The sequence below is a fragment of the Rhinolophus hipposideros genome (genome assembly GCF_964194185.1).
Source record: "Rhinolophus hipposideros genome assembly, chromosome: 19".
Classification (NCBI taxonomy): domain Eukaryota; kingdom Metazoa; phylum Chordata; class Mammalia; order Chiroptera; family Rhinolophidae; genus Rhinolophus; species Rhinolophus hipposideros.
In genome coordinates this window covers 8,460,124-8,486,394 of record NC_138065.1, presented here as the reverse complement: position 1 = coordinate 8,486,394, position 26,271 = coordinate 8,460,124, and the positions used below count along the sequence as shown (strand labels likewise).

The following is a 26,271-nucleotide window of genomic DNA, read 5'->3' as shown; positions in this document are numbered from 1 at the left end:
GAGCTTGTCTGGGGGAGGAACAAACTTTCCTCTACCTTCAAGGTTCTTCTTCTGGCTGGTCTAACAATCAAATAGACATGAGGTAAATTAGTAAGAGAAAATGATCAAATTTAATACATGTGTAGGGACACCGTATGGGAACCCCGCATGCATGAGTGAGTCAGAGACCCCACATTCCTGAGAGGTTCAGAGATAGAAAGGGAACATGGGTTCTGAGCTAGGGAATGAGGCAGAGTGCCTTGGGGGCTTCACAGGGCCATTGCAGGAGGATAAGAGCAGATGTTTAGTAAATAGAGGTTTGTTCTGCTCTGTAGATGGGTCAGAAGAGGTTATCATTGATAATCTCATGAGCAAGGCCCCCTCATTCAAGTTTTTTTTTTTTTTTTGGTGGTTAAAGGGAGGGGCAGAACTTTCTCTTGAGCCTGAGGCTAAAGTTGCCTTTAGCTCAAAGGAATCTACGGACCACTGAGGCACATCTTGGGGTGGCTCCTTCTGAACCCCCACACCTGCTTTGGGGTCGTTTTCATGGCTGTGCCCTGTCTTCTTGCTTGCATGTTTCATTGTTCCCTTCTGGCTCTTTCTCTCCAAGTCCCACACCGCATCAGTGACAATGCACCTCTGTGGATGTCCCCAGTGACCACTTAAGTCATCAGTTCAGTAGGCTTTTCTCAGCACCCGTCTACCTAGCCTTTCCTGCAGGCTTGACATTGTTGTTCATGTTTCCTGCAGACTGAAACATACCAGTATAACAGGAGTCTGCTCTAGGAATGTGTGAGATTCAGATATGGGTAGGAAACAGGTTCTGCCTTCGGAGCTGGGCGTCTACCAGCAGCAAGCAGATGGGTTTGTCTATAAGTAAAACAGTGGATGTTACTCCCCACCCTTCCTCCTGGAAATTCTTGCCTTGGCTGCTAGGACATAGCCTTTTCTGGTTTCCTTTCTCACTGGCCACTATTTCTTTTTCTGTGCCAGCTGCTTTTCTTCTGCTTGTGTCTGAGATACAGGAGTTTGCTATGGTTTTGGTCTGTTCTCTCTTTTTCTGGACTCTGTCCCTCAGTCACCTCTCTGACTTCCACATCTTCTCTTCACCCCCCTCCCGCCATGCATGTGGTTTCACATTCATGTGGGGCTCAGATAGCTTTTCGGGGCTTCCGTTCCCACCGCCTCGTGGACTCTTCAACTCGTCTAAATCTCATGGACTCTTTTTCTCCACTGTGCTTCCTTCCCTTTGATGGGTCTATCTGTCGATCTTTCTAGCATGGCTCTCAGAGCTGCTGCCTTCCCATTCCCAGCATTGCCTGTGTTTTGATTCTTATTACCTCTCCGTCATCTTGTAGAGGGCTCCCGCCTGACCTCCCCTGTGTCCGCCCCCGTCTGCTCTAATCAGCCTCCTCTTCACCACCCCCGTAGGTCCTCTCCTAGGGCTCCCCCCCTTTAACTCTGGTCACCTTCCTCCTCAGTGTGTCCTGTCCAGCCTTCACTCCCCGCCAACCGTTTGCCAAAGGCCCAGTTCAAATGTTGACAGTGCCTTTTTAAATAAATTTTATTGGGGAATACTGGGGGACAGACAGTGTGTTTCTCCAGGGCCCATCAGCACCAAGTAGTTGTCCTTCATTCTAGTTGTGGAGGATGCAGCTCAGCTCCAAGTCCAGTCGTCGTTTTTAATGTTAGTTGCAGGGGGCGCAGCTCACCATCCCATGCGGGAATTGAACCAGCAACCTTGTTGTTGAGAGCTCACACTCTAACCAACTGAGCCATCTGGCCGCCCCTCCAGAAGCTCAGCTGCAGCTCGTTGTCTTCAGTCTAATTGAGGAGGGCGCAGCTCACTGGCCCATGTGGGAATCGAACTGGCAGCCCTGTTGTTCAGAGTTCGCTCTCTCACCAACTGAGCCATCCGGCCGCCCCATCCTTTCTTACGTTATAATTTTTTTGTACACTTTCTGACCCTTAACATATCATGTATAAGTCTCTTAACATATCAAATATAAGGCCGTTTTCCCTTTCTCTCTCACCTGTCATCTCGCATTGGTGCTTCTTGCTCAGTTGTTTGTTGAATGAGTAACATGTTTCCCAAGTGTATCTCAGTGAGGTCTTAACTGAACTTTTTTTCTCTTTTTTAATGATGATAAGGCCTCTAGTAGAACCTTATTTGCGTTCAGATGGGATTTTGAAGTACTGCCATATGTGATTTCATTACACGTTCTCTGCTGGCTGTAACTTGTTTAATGCTGCGTTTCACTTAGGGACTGTCTAGATGAAAGCTGGCACAGTCCCTTCCTGCCAGGCCTCTCAGTGTCAAGACCTGAAGAGACAAAGGTTTTTCATGTGTTGAGTCAGATACTGCAACATAGGCTCTAGGAGAGTTTGCAGGTTTCATTGTCTGTGTGTTCATTTCTAGTTCACATGTGAACTAGGAACTCCATGTGGAAATCTTTAGGCCCCCAGTCCTTCTTAAAGGCTTTGTAAAGACTCAGGAAAAGGAACTTGGTTGTCCTTTTATAAGGGAACTAAAATACCGTCAGCTGTTTAGTTTCAGCATTTCAGCTCCACCTGTACATTCAAAACTGCCAATCAATACTCATTTTCCAAGTGGCCCCAATTGGAAAGTCAGGCTGTTGGCTTCTAGGCAGCTCGGTGAGATGATAAAATTTGAGCAATAGTAGAAACGATTGCAAAAGTCCTTTGCTGTGTGCTCTGCAGGTCTTGATTTAGAATAATGTTGGTGATAACCCAAGCAATAAATCTATTTCCCATGGATATCATGAGGGGGTGGAAGACAGTAGATAAATACAGTTTAGTCTTCATTAGCTTGTCTCAATGATTCCTCACGGATAGCTCTTATTGAAATAAGCATTGAAGGGATAGCTTACCTTGAAAAACTTGCCTGGCTTTTCTTGCCTACCCCTATGCATTCTATATGACAGAGGAAAGTTGAAGGCATTTAATTATTTTCTTGAGTACCTCAAAGGTAGGCAAATGGTAATCTGCAAACTACTACCTCTTGCTTGTTACCTGTACTGCTGAAAAGTCAGAGCAGTGGGCTTCCAAAAAGCCCTTCCTATATGATTTTGGAATAAAGTTCCTTTGACCTTTTTTAGAATATGAAAGTCTGTGATGTTTCAGTTAGTATCACTTAAAATAATGAAGGTAGTAGGTGAGAAAAGTTTTGAAGAAACTGGAAGGTATCTGTAACAATCCCACTTCTCTACTTCTCTCTCATCTGTCTACTTCGTATTGAGAATATATATTTCTCTCTGAGGAACTCATTTCTGTTACTTTGCTGCCTGTCTGGTTTACACTGACCTTGGAGAATTTGAAATACTTTATGGGGAATTTCAAGCTTTCTTCTTTCTACTCAGAGCAATGGCAAAATCAACAGAAGGTAGCCGTATCAACGATACAGCTGAAGGCAAACCAACCCAGCCCATCTTTGTCTTGACCGTGCCATGTCTAGGCCAGATACGTGGTTTTGAGGCCCTCACTTAACAGCTCTTGTGACCTTGAGCAAGTTGTTGAACGTCTGTGAGTCTCAGTTTCAGTCCTGTTTCCTCCGTTCTATGATAGGGGTGGTAGGCTCTATCTTCCGGTTCTGTTCTGTGGATTAATTAAGACGAATTAGGAATAGTGCGAACCTCAGTGCATGGCACATAAGGGAGATACACCGTATATTATTACTACTCCTCTTCTTACTCTATCCCAGTTCCCTGGAGAGGTATTTGATGATGAATCACAGTGAACACATCACAAAATAAATACATGATTTTAGTTGAAATGATGGATGCTTTGATTTATCAAGTATTTTGTATTATTCCCCTTTGTCCCCCTCCCCCAATAGTTTATTTGTTATCCATTCTTTCACTTCTGTGGTTATTCTAGAGATTGGAATATCCACTGTTGACTGCTTGGCGTCTACTGGTGGCCCTTTTATCATTACCGGGATAATGCAAGACCTTAGAACATTTAAGCTCCATTTATTCCACTCTTTCTCTCACTTTTTGTGCTGTTGATGTTACATATTTTAATTATGCATATATTTTAAATTCCAGCAGACATTACTAATATTGTAGTATATCATCAATATTCAGTAGACTTGTCCACATAGATACCCCTTTTTTTTTTTTTTTTTTTTTTTTGCTCTTTATGTGTTTATACCTTTCCACGATTGCATCTGGGATCATTTTCCTTCTGTTTGAAGAACCTCCTTTAATATTTCTTTTTGGTGTTTCTATAGTGTTTCTTTTTGTTAACTCTCTCTCCCTTGTTGAGAGTTGGTTGAAAGCATATTTTGCCTTGTTTAAAAAGGATTTTTCTCTGTGTAAAGTTCTAGCTTGGCAGTTATTTTCCTCCATCACTTTAAAGATGTCATTCCATTGTCTGATGAGTATGTTTTCTGTTGAAAGTCAGCCATCAGTGACATCACTGCTTCCTTCTCTGCCTTTCAGCCGTTAACACTGTGACGTACCGAGGTGTGGTCTTCTTTGTATTTATACTGCTTGTGATATGTGGTGCTTCTTGGATCTGTGGCATGTCTTTCGTTGCTTTAAGAAACAGCTTAGCCATTATCTCTTCAAAAATGAATTCTGCCTAATTCGACCACATTCTTCCTCCTCCTGGAACTCCATAACACGTTTCAGCTTTTTACTGTCTCTCATGGGTCTCTTAGATTCTTTTCTGTATATTTCATCCTTTTTGACACCCCGGGCTTCCGTTTGGATAAGTTACACTGACTTCTTTTCTGCTGCATCTAATTTGCTATCAGAGCCATTTATTGAGCTCTTAATTTCAGCTGGTATATATACAAAGGGTGCCAAAAAAATATATACACATTTTAAGAAAGGAGAAAACTGTGTTAAAATTCTAATACTCAGTATATACCGATAACAAAAGATGAATGTAAGTCATGTATATACATTTTTTGCACCCCTGCTACACACACACACACGTGTATATATGTATATATGTATGTGTGTGTGTATATATATGTGTGTGTGTGTGTATATATATATATATATATACATGTATATATTTTGGTTCTAGAATTTCAATTTGATTATTTTAGTAGAGTTCAGTTAAGAAGTAAAACCCTGTTGTTTATTTCTTTAGTAACCTAATCACAGTTATTTAAATGTCCATATCTGGTAACACCAATATCTGGATCCCTGTGGATCTCTTTCTATTGTCTGTTTTCTCTCTTTTGTTTTCAGCCGTTTGGTCCTGTCATATAGAATGTCTGGTAAGTTTTGATAGGATACTGAAAAATTATAGCAGGTCTGTATGCTGTTATCTTCTCCCCAAGATTTACTTTTTCTTTTTTTTCTTTCTTCTGGCAGGCTTACAGAGTAAGAGAAGCTCACCATAACCTAATAAGGAATTGAGATGTTTTGAGACTGGGTTTCAGTCTTGATGATAGCTAATTGGGTCTTCAGCTTTGCTCTTCCTCCAAGGGCATAGTAATTGAGAGTCTGGGGTGTTTAGTCTGCCTTCCTTTGTAACTGGGGATTCCAGCCGTCGTTTCCCCAGTACCGAGGTGGTTGAACACTTTCTTAACCTTTTAGCCTCTTAGTATTTACTTTCTGCTGAGCTTCTCCTCCACTCGTCCCCCCACCCCAAGCCATTTTCATCATGTCCGTTGCTTCGAGGGGCAAAGCCGTGTGCTTGCCTTCCTGCTGTCACCTTTTCCCTAGGATCCTGGCTCCACAAACTATGACTTTCTTAGTGGTCCCAACTTCCGTGGTTGTCTTCTTGGCTCCGTGAGATGCTGGCCGCTCTGAGCTACTAACTTGATTTAAATCTGTGGCTCACGTCTCTGAAAATTGGCAGATATAGCTAGAGAAAAAGCAGTGAACATTGTCCGTTCTACTTTGGAGTGATCTGGACCCCGGTCCTGGATACCTGGATTGCTGACCCATGCATGCAGTCATCAGTTTCTTGTATTTGCGCATCTTGTTCTCAGGGCTGGAATTGATCTGATACAAGCTACTCTATCCTGAAGTGGAAATCTCAGTTACTGGTCTTTTGAAATGTATACCCTACTTACATCCCCTCCTCCCAAAAAAGTATTTGAGGCAGTTTGCAATGATATGTACATGTACATGCAATGAAAACTTTAAGGGTAAAAAAAAAAAAAAAATCAAAGGTACAAGGGTAGCTGGGAAGGCAGGGGAAGATGTAGAGACAGTAGAAGGAGATAATCATTAGAAATTTAAGCTGTGGGTAGTTTCCATAGTTACCATCATATTTGGTACAGGACTTCCTTGAAGCTAAGGTACAAAAGGACACAGGGATTCCATATATGTTGAAAAACAGGACTTGGAAGTTGGGATAGAGAAAAGAGATGAAACTAGCAATAACAGTTGTATTGGGCTTTTGGTGGATTTGGTTTGTGTTTTGTTTTTTTTCTTTTGTAGGCTTAGGCAAATTTTTCTTTAAAAGAGAAGTAGGAGGCAATGGAGGGTTCTGCACCTTATCTAAGAAGGTCTGAGCTCATCAGGGCATCACACGTGCTGGACCACTTAGTAATTGGGATTGCTAATGGTTTGGCATAGAGGCCTTAATACCACTGTACCACGTGACATTAAAGCCCCCTTATTTTGAGCATCAGCGGTCCTCTGGGCTGTGATAACTGGTTTGAGTGGGAAGGGATATATATATGGTTCTTGTTTTCTGGGGAAAGAACGTACAATGGTCCACCAACAGGTATTATTTTTTGGTACTAAATTCTAAGGGAATTTTATCATATGGATTCTTGTGTCATCAAACAGCACGACGTTGTCCTCGGTACTTTTAAGGGTGATAAAAAAAAATGTTTTTCATATGGAGGTTTCTTATGTTGACCCCTGAAAACAAATGAAAGCATTATTTTAAGTTGCTACTTAGTAGAGACTTTTTTTTACGGAGAACTAGTCTAGTCACAGTTCAGGTGACAAAGTGTTTGGGGCTCTTAATTTGAAATGCTGGTAGAATTTAGAAAACCGGAGGAAAATTTCATTCTTTCTCCTCAGTTGTCAACTTTTACAAGAGGTTTTGACAAAAACTGGCAACGTGTGGCTATGCAGATAATCGTTTTGATTTGAAAAGAGCCATATGCTTTATTTTTTTTACCAGTTACACTTATTTAAAAATATTATTAGCTGTTATTTAGCACCATTACAAGAAATCAGAGCTAAACACCAGATTGCTTGTAACAAGCTGAAATTCTGTTACCAGAGTTTAAAATCTTGATTTGCATGGATGAGGGGACAGCTCAGTTCCGCATGCAAGACACAGCCCTGGTTTATATCTCTTTAGATTAGATTTGATCTTTCTGGCATCTGTTCATATCTGCTTTACTTTTCCCGGCGGCACTATAACGTAGCCAGCATTGAAGGTACTTTCGCAGGTTGAGTTGGAACATGGAGGCGGGAGTGCGGGAGTGATCCCAGGGGAGATGGGGGGGGAGGCTTTCCAGGCCAGGAGGTGCTGGAGCTGCTTCTTGCAGGAGGATGAGATTGGTGGGAGGGTATTCCAGGAGGCATAGAGGCAGAGGCCACGGGGTGCAAAGGTCCCATGATCGCTCCCGGGAAATGCCCGGGGCCACCTGGGCGGGTCCCAGGACCCAGAGCACCACACTTCTAGAAAATGAAGGGTCATTTTGTTTTGTTGGAGCATAAGCATTACAGGGTGGGAGAATGGTGGGAGAAACTGGAGTGGCAGCCATGGGCCAGACCGTGAATCATCTTTCTTGCCTTTTTTTCAGTCACTCATTTAGCAAATGTTTATTGAACAATGACTGTGTACCATGCCCTGTTCCAGGCACTGCATTCAGTAGTGAACAAGACAGACAAAAACCACCACTCTTACGGAACTTAGATGCTCGTGGGAAGAGACAGACAATAAATAATTGTAAAAATAGTATACATGCATATAAAGTATATTAGTGATAAATGAGAAGAAGACAGTTTGGCCAGAAGAGCAAGAATGGAAGGGGTGGGGGTGCAGTTCGCAGGTGGTCATGAAGGCCTTGTTCTGAAGGGGACATTGGAGTAAAGATCTGAGCTGGTGAAGGAGCCGGCGCCAGGGCATCTGAGAGTGTTCCCGACTGAGGAAACATGCAGAAGCCCCGAGGCTGCGGCAGGTCTGGTTTCTTCTAGAAACTTTAGGAGGAAAGCATGGCTGACGTGTAGTGGAGCCATTGGGAGAGGAGCAGGAGGTTCGAGAAACACAGAGGGCCAGATTCTCTGAGGCCTTGATGACCTCTGTGAGGATGTTGGGTTTATCTGAGTGAGATGCTGAGTGACTGGAGAGTTTTGAGCAGAGAAATGACAGAATACAACTTGAGTTTTTTAAAGGTCCCTTTGCTGTGTTGAGAGCAGAGGTGGAGAGCGGAAGCCAGGAGGCCAGCTGGGTGGTGGCTGTGCAATAATAATTCAGGGGAGAGAGAAGGTGGCGTGAACCAGGGTGATGGCAGTGGGGGTGCCTGGGAGATGGATGGTACCCTGTAAGTGATAAGAAGCCATTACAGGCTTTGGACCAGGGAGGTGACACTTTATTTGTGTGTTAAAAGGGTGATTTGGGGCAACCATGTGGAGGCAGGATTGGAGAGCCGAGGCTGGATCTGTTTCCCAAGCTCCAATCACTAAGAATAAAGATAAGGACCCTACAAAGGCTGTCATCTCATGCCTGAGCGCCCCACTGGGCAGTTGTCAACCCTGGTCAACTTCTTGACAAGGGATAAGAATTGAAAAGACTTACACATGAGGAAACCTTGCCGAGGAAGTGAGGTCAATGATTGGGATCAGGTGGCCTGCAAAGCCGATAAACCACTTCCCCTTACCACGTGGCAGAGCCCTGTCTGGAGTTTTCCAGTTTAATCCTCAGACTCCTAAGGATGGAGTGTGTGGTGACTATTGTCTCCATTTCACAGATGAGGAAACTGGGGCACATGGAGGTTAAGTACGCGGCCGTGGGGCCTCTTTCGGATCTTCACCTTGACACTTCCTTCTGACAGGTTTCTTAGGAAGATTCAGAATGGTCTGAATCTCTACAGCGGAAAAAAAAGAGATCAGCTATTTCCCTTGGGAACTGGGGTGATGATGGCTTCGCTGCTGGGTAGTTATGTATTATTTCAACACCCTGTGCTGCCAGTGACGGAAATTAGATTAAGGGTCCTAAGTGGAGGTGAATGGAATTGCAAGAAACTAAAATGTCCTGAAGAGGGTGTGTGTGTGTGTGGTGTCTGGGTGAATGTGGAATGATCCAGAAGTCTGGATCCAGAGGCTCAGATGATGCCATCAGGTCACTAGGGTATGTGCTCTCTGGTTCTGGGGATTGTCAGCGTGGGTCTTCTACTGTAGACGCTTCCTCACCTCGTCGGGAGGGCTGCCCACGTGCAGCTTCAGAGCAAATCATTTGTGTAGTACCCCGTTTCCAGAGGAAAGGAAAGGTGTCTTCCTGAGAATTTTCAGCAAAAATGAGCTGGGAGGATTCTGATTTACTTGGTTTCAGCTCCAGTGTCCATCCCAGGATTGGGGGTGCAGGGTCAACCCATCTGAGGGGCACTTCAGGAATGCCAGGCGGCACATGCATGAGCGTTTGCTGGAAGTTCTAGGCGTTAGGTGATGGACGTCATCCTCTAGGCACTGCGTTGTCTTAGGAAGAAAGTCACAGCATGTTCCAGCACTACCCCTTGAGAGTAGCTGGGGTTGGTAGTACTATTCTCCATGGGAAGAAATGTGACCCATCGTTCTGAGTTCCCAGTACCAGTCCCTTTGTTTTTAAGGAAAGTGAAGTAGGGTGCAGCAGCTTTTCATAGAACTGGAGAACAGTCGGGACCTGCTCTGGCTGGGCTGGGAGGAGAAGGCCGCCAGCGCCCTGTGCTCTGAGTGCCTCCATCACTGTTTCTCCTATATGGAAATTTCCTTTTTCCTTCTCAAAGACAATGATAATGGGTGGAGAAAACAAGAGCTGACGTTGCAAAAGCCATCCTCAACATTCTTTTTCGTTTGTTTGTTTTTTTGCCCTGACACAAATTAGGATAAAAGATTTTCACCATAATTGGGGATACACATACCTTTGTTTGCCTAACAAAACTTAATGAGACACAATTGTGTCTTGCTAAGTGTAATGGACTCTAATATTTTCTATTCTGTTTAATGTCATTATAAAAACATACATGCTGTCGTAACTACTATAAATTCATTTTACAACCCACTAAATGGTGGCAACCCAGAGTTTGAAAAGCATGAATTAAACCACTGAAAAACAAGCAACAATTGTGTATTATTTTGCTGGGGCTCCTGTGACAAAGTACCACAGAGTGGGTGGCCTAACAACAGAAATTTATTGTCTCACAGCCCTGGAGACTAGCAATCGAGGTGTCGGCAGGGCTGGTTCCTTCAGAGGGGTATGTAAGGGAGAATCTGTTCCAGGCCTCTCCCCGAGCTTCTGGGGGTTTGCTGGCAATCTTTGGTGTTCCTTGGCATTTTCCTTGGCTTGTAGATATACTACCCCCTTCTCAGCCTTTATCTTCATATGCTGTTCTCTCTGTGTGCGTGGCTGTGTCCAGACCTCTCCCGTTTTAAGGACACCTGTCATTGAATAAAGGCCCACTCTATTCCAGTGTGATCTCATCACAACTTAAATAATTACATCTGCAATGTCCGTATTTCCAAATAAGGTCACACATCCTGAGGTACTGGGAGTTAGGCCTTCAACGTGAATTTTAGGAAGCAGGGGGACACAATTCAACTCATAGAGAAAACACAACATTGAAAATAAGTAATAGAAGTTCCCATTTTATTGAGCTCGTATTATATGAGAGACTCTCAGCTAGGCGTTTCACTTCATCAGCTCAGTGAGTCCTTCTTGCCCCATTTTATGGTTGAGGAAGCCAAAGCTGGGAGGTCCTTCCAATTTAAACCTACGTCTCCTTGATTTCAGACTCTATGCTTTTTCCTGTAGACCTTAGTGCTCTGCTTAATTATAGAACACCCAGGAGGAGCCATACAAGTCCGTTTGGTCTGAATTGCAAAGCTAAACACGGATAGTAAGCATGCTACAGAATTATGTTGCATTTCATTGCAATGAAGACATCTTAAGGGTCCCACAGGTGATGGTCCCTATGGGCCCTACCGGGGGCTTGGGTTCTGGGGGCAGGGATGTCAGTGAACGATTGGCTTTGTCCACTGGCTTTGTCCCCAGCAAGTTGAATTGCTGCATTCCTAACAATACCCAACCCAGCAACCCACCAGACGAGGTACTCTCTCCCTTTGCGCTTTCCCATCCTCGTTCTGAATTTAGATCAGGGTGAAGAGTAGAGAGAAAGAAATGAGCCAGAAAATAGAAAATTAATACTCGGTAGAGTCGTCATATTTTAAAATTAATTTATAGGCAATGTCAGATAATCGCAGTTAAATCATTTTATCAGCAGGCTGCTCCAAGATTTAACAATTGGCCTCCATCAATGTAAATCAGGTCTCAGGCGCCCCAGGGAATGGTCTCTAGGGATGAGGGCTGATACCCGGTGGACAGAAGTGTAAATACTTGATTAGCTGTGTCCGTTTCTTTCTCACAAAACCTAACATACTTCTACATCACATTGAGTGGTGAGTTTAAATAACAACGGGAGGGAAGAAGCCATTCAGGTTTAGAGTCAGCCTACTTTTCATGCTTATCTTCCTCCCTGTCAATCCTAGGAAACTGTTGAGTGAGAGGTACTCATTTCAGGGGTGTACCCCTCGCTCGTGGGTCCAGGGATGGGCTTTCCCTCCTTCTGTACACGCACAGGCAGGACACCGTGTTCCCCAGCTGTTCAGATGTCACGTTTCTGCCACGTGCCTGCAAACAGGAGCACCTGCGTTTACACCAACCAGGAAGACCTGGTGTGATCCAAGACCCACCTTTTGTCTCTTGTCGTTGCAGCTCTCTGTCGAGGGCGCGTGGTGAGAGTTCCCGCCGGCAGCCTGGCGCGGGTGGTGGGTACCGAGCTGGTCATCCCCTGCAATGTCAGTGACTATGACGGCCCCAGCGAGCAGAACTTTGACTGGAGTTTCTCGTCTTCGGGGAGCAGCTTCGTGGAGCTCGCCAGCACCTGGGAGGTGGGCTTCCCGGCCCAGCTGTACCGGGAGCGCCTGCAGAGGGGTGAGATCCTGTTGAGACGAACAGCCAACGACGCCGTGGAGCTCCACATAAAGAACGTCCAGCCCTCCGACCAAGGCCACTACAAATGTTCCACCCCCAGCACGGATGCCACTGTCCAGGGCAACTATGAGGATACAGTGCAGGTGAAAGGTACATCCTCACCGGGGGGTGGGGGTGGCCATGCCAGGGCCAGACTTTCCTCTGCCACTCGATGGTGGGTGCCTTTGTTAAGCAAATTCACTCCTCTGGGGCTCTGCTCCGTCCTCTGTCCAATGGAATAATCGTGTTTTACCTGCTCAAAGGCAGAAGAAGGGCCAGATGGCCTCGGAGGGTCCTTTCTCGTCTCTCCACTATGGGTCTGAACCGTCCCCTGGCTGGTGAGCCGCAGGGTGTGGTGGTAGAGAGCCCAGCTCTGCGTCATGTCTCTACCCCTTGTCAGCTTCCACGGGCATGTTCCATCAGCTTTCTCTGTAACAGCGCCTCGTTGAAAGGCGGTCGGGACGAGGTGAGTTAGCACGTGGCAAGCCTCAGCACAGTGCCCTGGGAGGCTGTATGCGTTATATGTAGAGACAGTGATGTGGTCACTGCCACCTTATGAGGACACACTGCATGCTTTGGCCTGGCGATGCAAGTATCACGCCTTACATATCTGCATTGTTTGGGGGTTTTTTCCCTTTTCTTTTTCCTCCATTTTCCCACGCCCGATTACGTTTACTCACACATGCAATTCTCCGAATCCAATGAAGAAAATAGGGCAGGATATTTCCTTAATTTACACATGAGGAAATGGAAGGGCATAAGTGAATTACTTACCTAAAAATCACAGCTAATTAGTAAAGGAGCAAGAACAAAAATTCTAATTTGGGCATTGCAAAATAGAAACAGTATTATCGTCTTTATTTTTATTATTTAATTATGCACTTATTTGTACCCTTCCTTGTTCCAAAAAGAATTCATGTCAGGATAGGAGTGTATTTAAGGATGGGGAAAGTAGACAATGAGCATGATGATATAAAAATGGTTTGTAGGACCCTGCCCTATCTCAGATACTGTCCCCTATTTGACTCATGAGGTGATAAAACAGCCATGTCCATCACACAGGTATTGAAACATCAAATCGACCTCTTCCTTTACCTCTTATTCCTATAGAAAATCCCAGATGTTTTTTAGGAAAAAGTCCCATAACACATTCTTGCCCTGCAGTTGAATGATGCGTTGCTTTTACAATCAGCATACACATGCTGTACTCTCAGGAGATTAGATGCGCCCTTGTGTCTCCTTGAGGAGTTACAGACAGCAGGAGAATTCCGCCCCGTCCTAGTGTCTTTCCATTTCTTCTCCAGGCATGAGAAACAGGAGCAAGGAGAGGCCCTTCCTTGGGTCAGGAAAGCAGGTGAAGGGCCCACGAGAGAGACTCGTTGGCTGCCCAGGTGGAGCCCTGGTGGCTGCCATACCTGGTCCAGGATCTGTCTGGCCTTGAGCTTCGTGGGTCTTGAAGCTGTTTATCTGTGCCCTGAGGGATAAACTGGCCTTGGGGACTGAGTCATGTCAGCTGGAATCACAGACTGATGTATATACTAGAAGGTCACTGTATTCCTTTTTGCAGTAGAGCTGGGTCTTGTCTAAAGATGTGGCAGTTTTTCTGTTATCCAGGGGAGTCCCTTCTCAAAGACACCAGATTAGTTTCTGAGTGTGGAATGGTGGTAAAAACCAAAGAGAGTGTGAATAGTGGTTGGTGTTCGAGGAATCTCTTGTCCAGCTCACAGACAAGCCTGGGAGACTGTCCTTGCCCCTTCGTAGAGGCTTCCTCTCTGGTTACCTCACTGTCGCTTTCCTTCCTCCATAGCACTCACCAGTACTTTGCTTTATCTCAGGTTACCTTTTTTAGATTCTGTGGGGGAGCCCCTCCTTTTTCCAGATGGCCCTGATAGAGCAAAGAGCTGAGGCTTCAGCTTTCCCTGATGGGTTCTTAACCTGCAGATGCTCTCTCTGCCCAGTCTAGTCATTCGTAGGCATTTCCCGGGCCTCAGGGCACAGGCAGGCATGCCTGGCTCTCCCCTCTGTGGATTGTATTGCTTTAACTCTTGGAAGATCCCTCAGGCTCCCCATGTCCTAATAAAGGAGTATTTGATGGTAATTACCAGTTGTTTTATTGTGATTGCTAAGTGCCAGCACTGCCCAAGGCACGTCCCTGGCTGGGAACGCTCAGTCAGCTCCCTGAAATACATCCCGTTTTCACCCCTTCTCAGGGATGAGGAAACTGAGGCACAAAGGGGCAAAGTAAGTTGCTTAAGGGTGGCAGAAGAACATCCCGAAGGCCCAGCTCCTCAAAGGGAGCACACACACACACACACACACACACACACACACACCCCAGTTCTAGCAGGGGGTCTTATTAGGACCTCTTTTTTATTTTCAAGTCAGAAAGTCAATTGCAATCACAGACGAATCAAAATGGGGAAATGTAGGCATTAGATCAGGAGAGGGGAGGAGGAAGTTGTTCCTGGTCACAGCTTGGTCAGGTCAGAAGGTGTTGGGAGTTTGCTGGGCTGGGGGCGTGGGTGGCCCATTGACAGTCTGTTTTCTCCCCGCAGTGCTGGCTGATTCCCTGCGTGTGGCCGCCAGCCCGCTGCGCTCCCCGGGCCTGAGCCTGCGCCAGGGTGAGCCCTTCGAGCTGCGCTGTGTGTCGTCCACGGCGTCCACGCTACACACGCACCTGGCGCTGCTGTGGGAGCTGCGGCACCGCTCCACCCGGCAGAGTGTCCTCGCCCTGACCCACGAGGGCCGGCTGCGCCCTGGCCCGGGCTACGAGCAGCGCTACCACAGCGGAGACGTGCGCCTGGACACCGTGGGGAGCGACGGGTACCGCCTCTCCGTGTCCCGGGCGCTGGCCGAGGACCAGGGCACCTACAGGTGCGTCGTCAGCGAGTGGATCGAAGAGCAGGGCAACTGGCAAGAAATTCAGGAAAAAGCCGTGGACGTGGCCACTGTGGTGATACAGCCGACAGGTGAGCTTCTAGAAAGCGGGTATTTTAAACTGTATCTTGTTTTCTGACCGATGACAGAACTAAGCAGGAGCCCGCCCCATCCTCTTCGGACAAGACTTCTGCTTCTCACGTGAGGCCAGGTGTTGCGTGGGGGAGGGGGAGGGCATGTTCGTTTTGTGCTCTATGCCTGTAGTTTTGCTTTGCAGCGGCTTTTCATCTGAATTCAAACCCAGGGGAAGCGGCAGTTTCCATATGACACGAAGACAGTTTTTTGACTCAAGGATTAAATCCATTTAAGTCCCAGAATGAGGTCCAGCCTGGTGTCCAGAGGGGCTTTGGGGTGGCACTGCCCCCATGTGGCTCCCTTGGCTTTCTCGTGAGTGGTGTTTCCAAAGCTCTGGATCTGCCATTCCCCACAGCGGTTGGGGATGTGTGTCTGGCTCACCCCCAAATCTCCCCTCTAACGTGGATTCTCTAGGCGTGCTTTTCAGGTTCCCTCAGATACGCCGTCCCCTTTTAGGTGAGGAGCTCTCTGGAGCTGGGCCTCGTCTCATTTCCTGTATGACACATACGCCAGGAGCATCCAGCCCTGGGGTCTATAAGCAAGAAGTTCTTTGTCCTGTCATGTGTGAACCAGCCTTTTGAAAAATCAAAGGATCAACCAGGCAACCAGCTGTGTCCTGGGCTCTGGGGTCGGAGGTGCTGGAGGATTGTTCCCAGGCCTCCTGGAGCTTCCCGCTTTGGCAGAGACAAAGTGTCCAGATCCCATTTCAGGATGATGTTGCCGTGGCTGAATGAGGTCCTTGGTTTTCTGGAAGTCTCACATCTTCTGATCTCAGAGTATTTTGCTGCCATAGTTGCTGCCTCCTGTTTTGTAAACTGAGAAGCCCTTGGCTGGACTTACTTCCTGAGTATAAAAGTGAGTGTGAGGCCACTCTTTTGCTCAGATGGGAAGGAAAGCAGGAAGCCGTGTACACGGGGAACATTTTTCCTCTGCAAGCTGCTGCACCACCACACAGGAGCTGGACTTGGTAAAAGCAGATCTGAGGTCCAGTGACCGTGGCTGTTGATGAGGTGGGAGGTGCTCTCGCCGAAGAGAGGGGCTGCCCGGCACGGTCAGTCTTGGTTCCGCCGGCCTCGGAAGTCACTTTCCAGATGGATTTGGGTCACTTTCCTTTTGAGAAGTCACCTGCCTGGAGTCTGTCCTAAGAAACCTCAGCTATTCAGCTTGCACCAAACAACGGTTTTAATGGGCAGAAGGCTGAAGACTTTCAGATTTGCCACAAGTTATCTCTTTATGCAGAAATGCCAGTCATGAAGGCGTTTTTTGTTGTTTCTTTTTTGTTTTTTGTTTTGTTTTGTTTTGTTTTTACCTTCAAACAAGCCACAGAACCCGTAATATCTAGTTATAAGACGTCAGTACTCTGAATCTGTTAGGCAGGGAATAGCATTTGGCTCTCGCCTGCGCCTGGGGGTTCATAACCTTTTTGTATTATGGGCTTCTTTGACAGTCTTTCGAAGCCCACAGACCTTTCTCAGAATTCACATGTTTCAATTCATAAAATATATACATAGGATGACAGAGGAAAGCAATTATGTTGCAATCGTCATCAAAATAGTTTTAGGACAGATTTGTTACATATATAGCAATATTGTGCTTTATCAATGCATTAAATAATAAGACGTAGTAGTAGCGAGCCTCACAACTACTGGGGTTTCTAAGTAGTGACGAGTTAAGGTATGTGCAACAATTGTAACTCGACGTGGAAATATCTGTGGCTTCTCCTGGGGCAAAGTCCTACGCACAGATAATACTATGCTGGTTTGTTGCTTAGTTTCATAATGAGAGGAGATGCTGTAGTAGAAATTTGTAAAAACAAAGACACAATTCTTTTCTCATCCATGTCACCGACTCTAAATCCTATTCGTGGACCCCAGGTTAAGAACCACCACCCTGGAGTGCTGGTGGTTTTCCTGCTAACACCTGCACTATCCATAGTTAGCTTCTTAAATATTGTTATTTTGCATAGTTACGATAAACAGCACAAAGCTACTTAAATGGTCAGGCTGTGTTACCTGTGTGGCAGTATGCCCCCATGTTAGGAGTGCTCAGGTTCATGCACATTTTAGTGTCTAGTTTATGGATTCAGTAAATATCCAGTAGGAGAAAGCCTGAACCGCTGCAGGCGTTGTCTGAGGTCCCCTCTTGCATTATGGGCCCTTAGAACTGGTTCTTTTTTCCCCTGTAGCCCGTTCCATCCTGTTTCCCACAAGTGATGCCCCACCCCCACCCCAATCCACAAGATGTGGGAAGAATGGACAAGATATTTAGCCTCTTAGAGAGAGAAAAGTGCAGTGTGAACTAGACAAGTATAGTCGAAGAGGTGTTTCTGCCATTATTCCTAAACGTGAGACTGTTTTCTCCATACGTACAGTCCACAGCCCCATACTGACCACTTCTTCACTCACCTGGCTCCCTCCTGAGCCTTCTTTTATCTCCAGTGGCTGGCGGCCGGCACAGAGGGCCTCCAGCAGCGGTATTCCAGGGTCTCTGGGCACAGGCGTTGTGGGTGGGAAGCTTCAAACCACAGCACAGGCTCGGGGCAACCGTTTCCATACTGACTTTCAAAAGATATCCTCCAATTACTTTTAAAAGAGTCAAGGTGGAGGAAGAATTTGTAGTGTGGGTGGAGGTAAGAAATTAGACTTGACATTCTTGTTTCTAATTATTGTGCCCACCTCATTTTCTGTCTTCGTCAAGGAGGGTCTTAAACTTGGCCCGAAACACTTGTTTGAAATGTTGTCAGGCTTTGAAATATTCGTATGAAAGCTATTTTGTCCAGAGGGCATGGGCTTTGGGGTTGGGCCTTTTCTGAACTGGGCACCAGCCTTTGTTGCTGAGCCTTCTCAGGACATCAGCTGAAGCTGAGCTACTCTTGCTGGAAGACCAGGGCTGTGCCTCCATTTGAACCCCTGGGAGGTGTTGGCTTTGTGTCATCTAAGCAGCTGTTCCCAGAGCATTACCACGAGTTAAATGTTTTTCTACTGATTACAGATGTTCAACTTCTTTTTAAACCTCCCCCTACCACCCCCCCCTAAATAAAGCAAAATGTTTCCATGTAAAGAACTGTGACAAGGCAATGCTGGAACCACATCTGCCTCGAGACTGTGGCACTAAATACTTCAGGGCTTCATCTAAATACAGTGTACTTTTAATCATCCACACTAATGAGAGAGCTCAGTGGCATGATAATCCGTAAATCATTGTTTTGGTTTGAGAATGTATGCTTTCTGCTTAACTTTAAGGTGGTCTGTCCAATGGGATAAATAATGTTCTAACTACATTGCATTTTGAAAATTTGACTCATAAAGCATATTGTCTGGTTTCACTTTCCTGGTCCTTCTGTTTAGGATTTTCCCCCCTTTTACCCAAAAGATGGTTTCACCCTCACCTCCTACACTCCAGCCTCCAACCTCTACCCTTAGTCCCCAAATAATAATATGTACCGGTCAGAACTGAACTGTCCTTTCTCTGTAAAATCTCCTAAGTCTTATTAGGTTGGTGCGACAGTAATTGCGGCTTTGGACTGTGAATTTTAAATCGTTATAACAAAGCTCAAACACATCTTTATTCATCAAAATAGGAACCATTACAATCAACACATTTTTGCCAATGGACAATAAGTTTGTTTATTCCTGTAACATAAAAATCTATGCTTCGGGATTGGAGGAATTCTTGGAAAGCGTTTTCTGCATCCTGCTGGATGTGGAAGTGTTTTCCCTGCAAAAAGTTGTCAAGATGCTTGAAGAAGTGGAAGGCGGTTGGCGAGAGGTCAGGCGAAAATGGTGGATGAGGCAAAACTTTGTAGCCCAATTCGTTCAACTTTTGAAGCGTTGGTTGTGCGACGCGCGGTCGGGCGTTGTCGTGGAGAAGAATCGGGCCCTTTCTGTTGACCAACGCCGGCTGCAGGCGTTGCAGTTTTCAGTGCATCTCATCGATCTGCTGAGCGTACTTCTCAGATGTAATGGTTTCACCGGGATTCAGAGAGCTGTAGTGGATCAGACCGGCAGCAGACCACCACACAGTGACCAGGACCTTTTTCTGGCAGAAGTTTGGCTTTGGGAAGTACTCTGCGGCTTCTTGTCAGTCCAACCCCTGAGCTGGTCATGGCCGGTTGTTGTATGCAATCCACTTTTCGTCGCACATCACGATTCGATCGAGAAATGATTCGCCGTTGTTGTGTACAACAAGAAAAGACAACACTTCAAAATGACAATTTTTTGGTTTGCGGTCGGCTCATGAGGCACCCACTTATCGAGCTTTTTCACCTTTCCAATTTTTGCTTCAAATGCCGAATGACCATAGAATGGTCGACGTGGAGTTCTTCAGCAACTTCTCGTGTAGTCGTAAGCGGGCCAGCTGCGATGATTGCTCTTGATTGGTTGTTGTCGACTTCCGATGGCCAGCCACTACTCTCCTCATCTTCAAGGCTCTCGTCTCCTTGGCAAAACTTCTTGAACCACCACTGCCCTGTACGTTCGTTAGCAGTTCCTGGGCCACACGCGTTGTTGGTGTTGCGAGTTGTCTCTGCTGCTTTACGACCCATATTGAACTCGAATAAGAAAATTGCTCGAATTTGCTTTTTGTCTAACATCATTTCCATGGTCTAAAATAAATATAAGATAAACAGCAAGTAATAAGTCATTAGCAAAAAAAAAAAAACAACCAACACCATAAAGCGAGAAATGTGCATTCACATGATGTGTAACATAACCACATTTATTTAAAAATGTATTCCAGTATCAACTGGCAGATTTCAACAATGCAAAAACCACAATTATGTTTGCACCAACCTAATGTCGTGCACATAGAGAAAGTATAATCTTAGTTTACGAAGTTCAGCAGACTTCTTTTCAAATGATAGTGTATCAGTTAAGAGCAGAGTCCCTTGAGGCGGGCAGCCTGGATTGGAGTCCCAGCTCTGCCACATACTAGCTGTGTGACCTTGGGGAAGTTACTTAAGTTTTCTGTGCTTCCGTTTCCTTATCAGTAAAATGGAGGTCATAATAAAGAGTACCTACCTCATAGGGTTGTTTTGAAGAGTAATGTTTATAATATATAGATTAATACATGTTCAGTACAGTGCCTGGCATATAGTACGTGTATGTATTTGCTGCTGTTATTGTAATATAGGAATGTGGCATATTACATTAATTTATTCGATAAATGTTTCTCAAGCACTTGAAACTGTAACAAAGCCTTCTAACGTTAATGCCATACATAAGAACGTAAAAGGAGATGATTCAAAGGGGAGGGGGTGTATGAAAGGGAAAAACATAATGCAAATTACCTAGACATGTTTGTTTTTAATGTTCAAGTTCTGCGAGCAGCCGTGGGCAAGAATACCTCTGTGGCTGAAGGAAAGGAGCTGGACCTGACCTGCAACATCACGACAGACCGAGCGGATGACGTCCGGCCCGAGGTGACGTGGTACTTCAGCAGGACGCCCGCCAACGCTCTGCCTGGCGCCCACGTGCTGGCACGGCTGGACCGTGATTCTCTGGTGCACAGCTCTCCTCATGTCGCTCTGAGTCACGTGGATGTGCGCTCCTACCATTTACTGGTTCGAGATGTCAGCAGAGAAAACACTGGCTACTATTTCTGCCACGTGGCTCTCTGGGCACCTGGGCACAACAGGAGCTGGCACAAAGTGGCAGAGGCCACATCTGTCCCAGCCAGTGTGGATGTGACCTGGATAGGTGAGTGGTTTGCAGGATGGCTCTTTGCCTCTCTGCCTTAATCCCTTCGCAGGGATGTCGGGAGGTGTGTGGGCCCTGTGCGTTCCGCTGTTTGGGTATTCTTGGTATCAGGACAAGCATACTTTAGCTTGGGTAGATCCCAAGCTGGGGCAGGGTCGGGGGGAAGCAAAACTGGCTGAAATAGCATCTGGCAGGCAAGGGAAATGTTTAGATAACAGGGCCCCGATACCCTCGTTTGAGGGGATCGGGTTTCCTTTTGCTGTTGAGATTCTGAGTGGCTCTTGGAAATGGATCTTTGTGGAGGGGGAGCGCGGCCAGTCTCCCTTTCCTTCTCCTAGACTCCAAGGTGCTCTAAGGCCCAGTGCAGAAAGAGAATTCCTGCACTTAATGGAAGGCCTTTTTTTTTTTTTTTTTCCGCTGAATGCCCTAGAATCCTAAAATGATTTTATTTGCAGATCCCAGTTAAACATAAGGGCCTTTCTGCTTCCCTACCTCTCGGGGTGGGCTCTGACCCGGGTACGGTTCCCCCCCTGGGAGAACAGGGAGGCTCCCAACTGTTGACCACCTTGCTACCCACTTATAACAATTGGTCATAGAGATGAAGATCATTGTCACGTGCTCTCCTTTTTACCGTCGTCATCTTCCCCATCTCTGAGTGTCCTACATGCTTGCCCTGCAGGGCTGACGTGTCCTAACTTTTGTTACTGTCTTGTAATTAATTGCGAGTAAACTGAGGCAGGATGGGGCCCCGTGGAGTGCGGAGTGCCTCACTTCCCACCTCCATTATCGCAAAGATGGAGACCGGCCTCCCAGTCAGACTCGTCTCTGTTCTGAGCTCGAGCTCTCCGCTGTCCCGTGACTCTCCTGAGCCCTGCTGGAGGCGTTTGGCATGGCTCTGATTATCAGGAGGTTGAACATCTTCAAAGGCCAGGAAATCATTTCCTCCTTCGTCCGGGGCCACACATCCTCCAGTCTTAGCTCTTAGCTCGACTCCCACTTAGCTCTTCCTTGTTTCCACATTGAAATCTCCTGGGTTTAGTGGATCTGTTTCTTCCTACTAAGCCTTTATTTGGCAAAGAGGGGGAGCTGGCAAGAAGGGACAGAGCCGGCAGGGACGAGAAGAGTAATAATAAGAGAGTATGCAGAAGGTACGTCCACTTCAGAGAGAGAGGAGGCAGGGTGTGCGTCACCCCTGGTAGCAGGCTGATTCTTTGATATCCGAAAAGTGAGAGGAGCAGGGTCTCTATCTGGCAAGCTTTTATGCTTGCCGTCTGCACCCCACGCAAGAGACTCGCTATGAAGTACTGAACTGGAACAATGTTGGCCCAGCTAGGACGCTCCTTAGCAACCTTCAAAATAAAACAGATGTTGTCAGCACCAAAAGAAGATTTTTCATCTCTGGAACTGAATTTGTCTCACGGCAGTGATCCTCGGTGCCTTGTGGGGTGCTGTCAAACCCCAGCGCTGGCGCTTGGTACCCCATCCCCCTCCAACGTAGAATCGCAGCTCAAACCATTTTTTTTTTTTTTTTTTTAGAAAGTACTGCCTGCACTCCAATTTGAGGGCCTCTTTGAAGTGTTGCTGCATTGATCCCGGCATGCCCAGGGGGCATGGAGGGACTGACAGAGAATGGGAAGGGAGCTCTGGGAGCGAACCCGGCCCTTTTAACTGAAAGGGATTTGCTGGTGTGTCTGTGTTCTCCAAAAGAGAGGAAGAAATGAAGAGACTAAATTGTGGGGAAAAGGTTCGGTTATTATGCTCAGGATCCGGTTGTTTGCTTTTCTGCCAAGTGCCAGCACCCTTGTCACGAAAGGGGTGGTGTCCTTTTCCCTGCCCGATGCTGAGGGTCACAGACCCCACGCCTGCACAGCACTTTGCACATAGTGGGCACTCAGTCAACACTGGCTGGCTGGATAGAGAACCTGGCACCAGACACAGGGGTAGTGGTAAAGTATGTGCATAGGAAAACAGGACTTGCCAAGAAAGCAATGATGTTTAGCTCGGAGGATATTCAGAGACCTCTGCACCCGCGGAAACCCACGAGGAGTGTCTGTGGTGTAAAACTGAGTGCTTTTTTCTCCTTCCTTCCTGTAACTCTCCTCCTTCCTTGTGCCTGTGACACCCACCTGACAGCTGCTTAGGCATAAGTCGGGCGTGAGTTCAGCAGCAGACCTTCTCCAGGAACTCGCGGTTGGATTCTCTGCCCAGAAACGGATGGGCCCAGCCTGACACGATACGATTCTCTCTAGCTACACAGCATGTACGTGTATGTATGTGGGTTCCATACCACATGCAACTTGGCAGGTGGCCAGAAAAGACAGGAAGACAAACGACGTGCCGAGTACTTTGTTTATATAGGTCGTCTTACATTGTGTGAGTATGGAATGGCGTCGCAAGAGAGTTCCTGAGAAAGTTGGTTCCCTCTGCAGGTGTTACACAAAACTCCTGAGTTATGCTCTTTGGCAGATGAATAATTAGAATCTTTTTTGTTTTTCTTTTTAACACTCACTGTGTGCCAGGCACTGGGCTGAGGCCTTTCCATGCATTAAATAGTTCAGCCCCACAGCAACCTGGTGACTGAGGTACTGCCCCATACCCACCTGAAAACCTCCGGTTTTTATTTTGCTTATGATTTGAAGGTCGGGAGTGAGGAAGGACTCAAGAGGGTTTGTTTGTGATCCACATGGCAACAGTTGGGACAGCCAGGACCAGGGGGTCCCTTCCGCATGAATTTCCCAAGCGCCTGTCACCATGCTTCTGGACCTCTCTTTCTGTCCTCACATGGCATCTCATCCCCCAGGCCCTTTCCACATGGCTGGGGCTTCTCACGGCCCAGTCTTCTCAGGGTAGTTCCACAACTTGCATGGTGACTGGTTTAAAAGAGGCATGAAGTAGAAGTACCCAACCAGTTACAAGCTATCCCTGGGACTGGCACATTGTCACTTCCACTGTTTCCTATGGGTCGAAACCATCACAGAGCCTGCTATAGTTGAAGGGGGTGGAGGAAAAGACCCCATCTCTTAATAGAAGAGTAGCACAGTCAGGTCACAAAGGGGCACATGGCTGGGAAATAGTTCTGGAGTCATCTTTGGGAAATAGAATCTATCACCGTAGTTCATGCTTCTGTTATTTCAAAATAAACGTTTAGGATGGTTTAGAGAGAATTATGGCCCTGGGTCAAGTTTGCTCCAAGTATTGTCATCTTACGTGGCGTTTGCCTCAAGTATTGTTATCTTATGTGGAAACATTTTCGGCTTTGGAAGTCCAAAGAGCAGGGCCGTTCTTGTCCTTTTTTGGTGGGGGTGGGAGGGGTTGGTACACTGAATAAATGAGGGATTGAAACTGATTGAAGCCCTCTAATATTCCATTGTGTTAACCAGACAGACCAGGGCAGTGCTGTGAATGGGCCTGGCAAGTCCAAGAGCAGCTGGGAGGCTCATGATGATTTCTTAGAGGGGAAGAAAAAGCTTCCTTTACGGAGGATCATGTCCTACTTTTGAAGGAGAAAAATAGATTCAGGTTGGCTTGCAAAATGGCTTGCACAATTTAAAGCAGGAGACACAAAAATAAAATCAAGATCAAAAGAGGTGAAAAAAATCAAAGAATAGGTATCGCAAGGTAGTTGGGATGAATGAGTTACTTCATTTGAGCACTGAATTTGCCTCTGACGTTTTGAAGAGTTGAAGCAAAAAGAAATGTGATTATACAGTTCTCCTCAGATGAAGGAAAACAAGCTCTTTCAGAGAGGCAAACTTTTTCTTATTCTAAAGAAAAATAATTTATCATGTGCTTTTTTTATTTAAGGGGCCCTGGGTAACATAATGGACAGTGCTTTCAACTGTTCCTTTACAAAAGGCCCTAAGTGATCGTTGAAATGGATGTTTCTTATATCCACTCTCTGTAAAAGCTGAGGGCATAAATCTTGAGCGTGTGGAGGAGTTTCTGGAAGACGCTGAGTTACTCTGGAGGACAAATGTCGCTTTGTGTTGAGCTGGTGTGGTCTATGGCTACAACTATGGAGAATCTGGAGCGATGGGGAGTTAATCTGCACCTTAAGCCATCTCTCTCTGCTATCAGATGTCTTAAATGAGCCATTGGCAAGAGGTGGGTCCTATTCAGTTCACGGCTGAGCTCTCTGCCCCGAAGTACCAGGCTTCTGTGCTGGTAATTGGTGAGGCTTCCACGGGCTTCAGATATGGGAAAGAGCAGGAGGAAGGAGGGAGCAGAGCCGCGTTCTGCTGTTCAAGCTTAAGAACCTGCTTGGCATTTTTCCTCACGAGAGGACCGTTGCCTCTTCCAGCCGTGTGCCAGCGAGGAAGGTAATTATTTTTCTTTAAAAGGAACTGTTAATCTGCTAAGTGCTTGGTGGAGACTTCGGGGTTCTATGCCATCTATAGGAGATACAATTTAGCTCTGCAGACTTTTCTAAGCAGCTGTTATTAGCTGTCTGCCTGGGAGTATGTCTGAAGGCAGAAGAAGAGCACGAGGGTAAGCGTGGAAAGCTGCTCCCCCACCTTCTAGGTGTGTGATCGTGGGCGTGTCGCTTAAAGTTTCTACGCTTTGGTTTTCTTGGTTTCCTGAGATAATGCATCCAAGTGTTTAGTACATGCGTGGGACTTACATACTCAGTATGTTTTCATGGTGCTGATGATGAGTTACTGGTGTTTGAGGGGGGCGGTCAAGGTGTGATGTACCTCTCCCCACCAAGGTCTGACCCAGGTAAGACATAGGAGTCCTCCTTAAGGCATGGAGGGACCAAGAATGACCAGGAATGTGTGTTCTGCAAACACTGCTCCCAAGGAGAAGGGGTTAACTGACCACACCCAGCCCCTTTCCTGTTCCCACCCTCAAATCTGGCAATTCATTCTTCTTTCTTTGGGAGGCATTGTTGCGTGAGGATGAGGGAAAAACCACATGAGCATTACTTTGTGTGGGGGGCATAGCTGTCCTGTTCCAATGATGTTATCTTTAGTGCTCTGACATCGCTGGTGTTGAATAGAATGTCACAATAATGGTTCTACGGAGGTGAGGTCAAGTGTCTCCCCTCACCCCCCCAAAACACGAGCTACTTATTTATAACTCTCTTAAGTTACATGTTAGCGAATAAGTTCATTGTTCTATACAAATGTGCTCTTGGCAACTCTTTGATAGTAGGTAACTCTTTGACAGTCACCGTGCTCAGCTGCCTCCATACACTACTTACCCAAGACCATTAAAACGCATCAGCAGAGACGCAGGTACGCCTTGTCCCGTTTCCTCTAATGCAGCATGCGTGCACCCTGTTCAGCTAATTAGCCCTGCCAAGTTCAGTCGGCTTCAAAGGGGGTATTAGGACACAGGAGTGTTGTACACGGTTCAGCATTAGTACCTCGGTGGATGTCATCACTCGTCTTCTGGGATGCCGCAG

General features: G+C 46.4%; 1 protein-coding gene across 2 annotated transcripts in view; it reads left to right on the top strand.

Moving 5' to 3' along the window:
- The window catches only part of PTGFRN (prostaglandin F2 receptor inhibitor), a 70,629-nt gene that overhangs the window by 17,063 nt on the left and 27,295 nt on the right, over positions 1–26,271 (top strand). For both annotated transcript variants that reach the window (XM_081024717.1, XM_081024718.1), the window contains exons 2-4: positions 11,899–12,267; positions 14,712–15,125; positions 20,484–20,864. In XM_081024717.1, the coding sequence (XP_080880843.1) occupies positions 11,899–12,267; positions 14,712–15,125; positions 20,484–20,864 (1,164 nt within the window). The remainder of the gene's footprint in view (positions 1–11,898; positions 12,268–14,711; positions 15,126–20,483; positions 20,865–26,271) is intronic.